Source organism: Populus nigra, chromosome 9 (assembly GCF_951802175.1).
Source record: "Populus nigra chromosome 9, ddPopNigr1.1, whole genome shotgun sequence".
Classification (NCBI taxonomy): domain Eukaryota; kingdom Viridiplantae; phylum Streptophyta; class Magnoliopsida; order Malpighiales; family Salicaceae; genus Populus; species Populus nigra.
In genome coordinates this window covers 11,871,650-11,877,203 of record NC_084860.1, presented here as the reverse complement: position 1 = coordinate 11,877,203, position 5,554 = coordinate 11,871,650, and the positions used below count along the sequence as shown (strand labels likewise).

The 5,554-nt window shown below is 41.8% G+C and overlaps 1 protein-coding gene across 1 annotated transcript; it reads right to left on the bottom strand.

The window, feature by feature from the left end:
- Nucleotides 1-249: 249 nt before the first annotated feature.
- LOC133702756 (uncharacterized) lies at nt 250-2,403 on the bottom strand. Its single transcript, XM_062127079.1, has 2 exons — nt 604-2,403; nt 250-465 (listed from the first exon to the last, which is right to left on the bottom strand). The coding sequence occupies exons 1-2, from the start codon at nt 2,401-2,403 to the stop codon at nt 250-252; spliced, it is 2,016 nt and encodes a 671-aa protein (XP_061983063.1).
- Nucleotides 2,404-5,554: the final 3,151 nt, after the last annotated feature.

Sequence of the window (5,554 nt, the reverse complement as noted above, 5' to 3'; positions counted from 1 at the left end):
CATATTTGACAGTTCTTGACCAAGGCTTTCTGCTCTTTCATCGGGTTGCATTACATATGCAGCTTTTGGGAACGACACTCTAAGGGGAGGGATTTCCAGCTTTTCTTCTTCAAGCTCTCTTCCTTCAATCCTAGCCATTCTTCTTTCCCTTCTTCGACCAGCAGCCCACCAATGATCCATTTTTTTAGGTTTATACCCCAGCCCAAATCTTTGATCAACACCTTTCATTTTTATCGAATTAACCCTTTTTTATACCCCAGTGATAGGGTTATACTGAAATGGGATCCCGCGTTCCAAGAAGCATTGAGCTTCCATCCTTGCTGCTTCTGAGATCCTTGGCCTTCTTAGTATTGTGTTCTCTGGTACCCAGTCAGTGTTCACAATCTCAAAAGCGTGGATATTGTTATCCTTGCGATCCTCTGCCTCGATGAAAGGTATGGCCACATTCTTCATCATGGATACTGTCTCCTCAGCTTTGACAGTTACCAACATCCCATTCATGATATACTTCAAGCATTGGTGTAATGATGAAGTTACCGCCCCAGCTGCATGAATCCAAGGTCTTCCTAACAACATACTATAGGAAGGGTGGATATCCATAACTTGAAAGGTCACCAAGAACATTTGGGGCCCCACATATAGCTCCACTTCTAAAGTCCCAATTATTGGCCTAGGTGAGCCGTCATATGCTCTGGCCATCATAGTACTCGGCTTCATATGAGATTCATCAATTGGCATTTCTTCCAGCATGTGCTTTGGCAACACGTTAAGAGCTGAGCCATTATCGACGAGCACCTTTCCTATAAGGCAATCCTTGCACCTAACAGTAATGTATAAGGGCTTGTTATGGCCGGTACCTTCAACATCAAGCTCATCAGCTGTGAAGTACAGGTAATTAGTTGCATGGATTCTCCCCACCAGATGCTCCATGGTTTTCTGTTCAATGTCTTGGGGCACATATGCCTCATTCAATACCTTTTGCAAAGCATTTCGATGCGACTCAGAGCTGAGTATCAAGGACATAAGGGAAATCCTTGCTAGAGTCTTTTTTAGTTGATCTACTATGCAATATTTGCTATGCTTTATCAACTTCAAAAATTCATTTGACTCCTCTTTAGTTACTGGCTTATTAACTTCTAGTGCTTTGTCAAGATCTACCACTTCTTTGCCTTTTGCTTTCTTCAACTCCTCGGGCGTGAAGCACCGACCACTCCGAGTTAACCCACTGATCTCATTTTGGAACAAAGGAAAAGGGGCTTGAATGTTGGAGGCATAACCATAATTATAAGGCATGGCATTGTGATTTCCTTTTGTGTAGGAAGGTTTAGCCAAGATTAACTTTGGAGGCCCATTAACTGTTGGTTGGACCCTACATACTCCTGATGTCTTATCTTGACCTTCCATCATACTCACCTCACGACTGCCTTCTAGGGGTTCGATCCTCAACTCTCCCCTTATCATCATTTTTGCAATCCTCTTGCGAAACTCGATGCACTCCTCAATATGATGTCCCTCTCTACCATGAAACTCACAATAGTCACATCCCTCCAAATGGCTTTCAACCTTTATTTCTAAAAATCTTGATTGCACCAACATGTCGTACAACTTCTTCATGGACACCTTCAACGCCTTGCCTTGATTCCTAACTTCTATCATGCCCACTCCACTATTAATTGTGGCATGATTAGGCAATGGATTTGAATTGATGTTGGGCATGTCTTCGAAAGATACCCACCCCCTCTTGATAAGCTCTAACAACCTCCTTTTAAAGGCGTAACAGGTTTCAATTCCGTGCCCCAGATTACCAGCATGGTATTCGCAAGTTAATTCTGGTTTGTACCATATGGGAAAAGACGGTTGGATTGGCGGTAGAAGGATTGGAGCTATGTGCCCAATGCTTAGCAATTTAGCGTACAAGTCTTTTAAAGGCATGGGTAATGGAGGCAGCTGCTCCGAAGTGTATCCTGCATATGGCCTTTGGTGGTTGTTTTGGTTGTTTGGCTGGGGATTTGTTCGATTGGTGTTAAAAGGTTTGGTAAAGTTCATGTTAGCGAATTGATGGGTAGGCATTTGTGGGTTTTGGTAATTTACTTTTTTGCCTTTGTACCCGCCTTCCAAGTTGTTAACATCACCTTCCCTTTTTCTTCCAATAAAACCTTTCTTCTCTAAAGGCTCCACTATGCGCCCTGCTTTAATCCCTTGCTCTTTTCTTTCTGCCACACGTACAACATCATAGAAATGTTGAGATGAGCTACCCATTAAATGCTCGTAGTAAGGTGCCTTGAACGTATTGGCGAACAAAGTCACCATCTCTGTCTCTATCAAAGGGGGTTGTACATGTGTTGCCTCATCCCTCCATCTTTGCGCATAAGCCCTTACTGACTCTTGGCTTCTCTTTTCCATTGACATAAGGCTCGTTCGATCCGGAGCAATTTCCAAGTTGAACTTGTACTACTTAAGGAAAGCCTCCACCAAATCCTTCCATTTCTTGATTTTGGCATTATCCAACCTCATGTACCAGCTTAGTGCAGATCCTGCTAGACTATCTTGAAAAAAGTAGATCAACAACTTATCGTCATTGATCACCTCAGCCATCTTGTTGCAATAGGATCGAAGGTGAGTGTTTGGGCATTCCAACCCAGTGTACTTTATAAACTCTGGTATCCTAAAATCTTTTGGTACCATGATGTTTGGTACCAAGCATACTTCAGAAGCTCGCATGGGGTCAAAACAATCATTTCCCTCAACTGCTCTTAACCTCTCTTCCAAAGAGGATATCTTATCATCGTTCATAAAACTAGTGGACCTATTATCAGAAGGCCCATCTGCTGTTAAATCTACAGTGATGTGAGCTTGAGTGGGCTGGATGAGAATGGCAGGTGTAAAGTGCTGCTCCGTTACTGGATATGCCCCCAAGTTTTGAGATACCCCAGGGACATGAATTGGCGGTGCTCCGATTAGTGGTTGGGTAGACGTTCCCTCCCCGTTCTTGGCTCTTAGAAGTTGCTCAAGTAGATTGGTCATCCGTGAAACTTCATTTCTCATGGATTCCAATTCTCTTTGGTAGCGGGATTCTAGAGCGGCCCTCTCTTCGTTCTCCATTCTTGATCTTAGCCTAGTGTGGTGGACCTTAGATGGGGGACCTATGTTTCATGATCTGGAGTGCATGGAAAAATGTAAATGAATGTATGATAAAGAACAATGCATGATGCATATGTAATGTGAGCTTGTTTTTCAAAAACGATCAATGGCCAACATTTTGCTTGCGTAATGGGCATGGATTCCTTTGTCACGTTCCTTATCAGGGGTAGTTTTGCTCAAATTGTTGCTTTGGTAGACTTACCCCTACTCTATGAGAGATATTTCACAAAAGATGGGTAAAGGCCCCTTTTCATTAATAGTATTGGCTAATACATCTCTTGAAAAGAGGATACAAAAAGAAAAGGGGATACAACAAAAAGAAAAGAAAAACAAAACATCAATCTTCCTCTTCATCCATATTTTTAGCCATTGGTAAGAAAGCAAGGCCTCGATTCTCAATCTTTTCTAAGAAGATGTTAGTCTTAGCCAAGCTTTGTCGATAACGAAAGATGTCCCTCCCCACCCTTCGGGCATTGGCTCTAATAATCCGTGCATGAATGGAAGCTTCATCCATTTGCTCATCTACTTTGGCCATCTTCTCCATAAGCAACATGTTGTTCCGATTCAAGGTATTGTTGTTGGTGTCAATCTGTTCTTTATGTTTTTCTGAAGCTTCCAACTTTTCGGTCAACTGTTTTACCTTTTCCCGTTCTCTGTCAAGTTTCGCTTTCAACATCCTAATTTCATCTTTCTTGGTTGCCAAATTAACTTTAACAACCTCCTCTTTCTTCCCTTTTCTTTCGAACTCTTGCAATTCAGCTAGCCGACTTTCTACCATCACACATTTCTTGTTTAACTCATCATACTTCTTGATTCGGTCCATCAACTCTGCTTGAACGTGCAAGAATTTATCCTGATTGTATTCAGCCTTTTCCTGATAGTCATTGAAGTCGGCCTTTAATGCTTCCAATTCAGAAATGCTCTGCATCCAATCCAAAATCAGTGTTCCCCTCTCTTTCTCGGACTCTTCCATTACAACTTTTCCTTTGCTCAGTTGCAGCTCCAACATCATTATTTTTGCATCTCTAGATTCGAGCTGTTCGTTTAGAAATACTCTGCTTTGGTCTCCTTCCATCATCATCATTTCTAATTTTACCTTGTCTACCTTACTCTTTCCCAATTCTATTTGGAGCCTTTCTAACTACCCATAAGGTCCTCCTCATTACTGACCTTTTTTCTTTTAAATGACCCTTCTATAATTCGTGAAGGCCCGTCTTCAGAACATGGCATTCTAGGAGCGGCAGTCAGGGTCAAATTCCTCCACTTTTCGTATCCTTCACTTGAGCTGGGGTCTCTCAACCTTTCAGACTCCTTTTGAATTAAAGTCAAGTGGCCCCAATCTTGTTTGATAGTTTCAAGAACTTCTAGCGTGGATTGATCCTTGAAAAACCTGGAAAATTCAGCGAGTCCCACAGTTCTTGGGATGTGTTGTATGCCGCCTAATTGTCTTATCAGCAGGGCCGGAGCATAACTGATATAACTTGTGATCCCAACTAAAGGTACCCAACATTTTTGTCCACAACTTACTAAGACATCAACTGCTTTGACCCAAGGGGCTTTCCAACTAAAGTTGCTACTAGGTAACTCTTGCAGTTTTTCCATCCAACCTTGATCGCCCAAGCTTCCCCATTCTTCTTCTTCTACTAACTTCAAGGGTTTTTGGTTAAACCACCAAAAATTATTAAAGATCGGCCTTTTGGTTTCAATATGGCTTACCATCCAGATGTATAGTAACTGAGTACAACATCTCATTGCGCCTTTCCCAGTCTTCCTGAAATGGTTGAGGGTCAGGAAGGTCTCAGCTAATATAGCAGTTATAGGGTTGACATGAGTATTTTCATATTCCACAAATGCAGCAGCAGCTTCTAGGCTTATAACCCATGTTAAGCTTGGAAATAATACAAGACCATATATCCCTAGAGCGATTAACCTGTCTCTTTCTAGCATCGATCCATATTGCCATTTTTTCCTTTCTAGTTCAACCTCCAGAAATTTCCACTTCAAACCGCTGGCATTCTTCTCTAAAAATCTGCTCAGGTATGGAATTTTCAGCAATTTTGACAATTCGGGAATTACCTTGTCACTTCTCAAAGGGAAATAAACCTTGTGCAGGTGTTTGGAAAACTCCATCAACATTCCATACTCCTCTACAGTGGGACACAAATCCACATTTCCAAAGGAAAAACATCTGTAATCAGGATCCCAAAAGTTAATCAGTGCTTTGATTGCTGGGTTCAATACTTCTATCTTCATAATTTCTAACAGTCGCCCATACTTCACGAAAAATGCCGCCTCATCAATGTTCTGACAATGAACCAATATTCTCTTCATCTCATTTACCATGCAATTCAGGTCTTTGACTACTGGAAGCTTCCTTGCATTACATCTAGAGCCGTCTCCCTCTGATAGTTGT

Coding starts and splice junctions, on each gene's coding strand:
- LOC133702756 (XM_062127079.1), bottom strand. CDS start 2,403: ATGGAAAAGAGAAGCCAAGAGTCAGTAAGGGCTTATGCGCAAAGATGG. Junction 466..603: donor TGTTCTTGGTGACCTTTCAA/GTTATGGATATC, acceptor AAAGCTGAGGAG/ACAGTATCCATGATGAAGAA.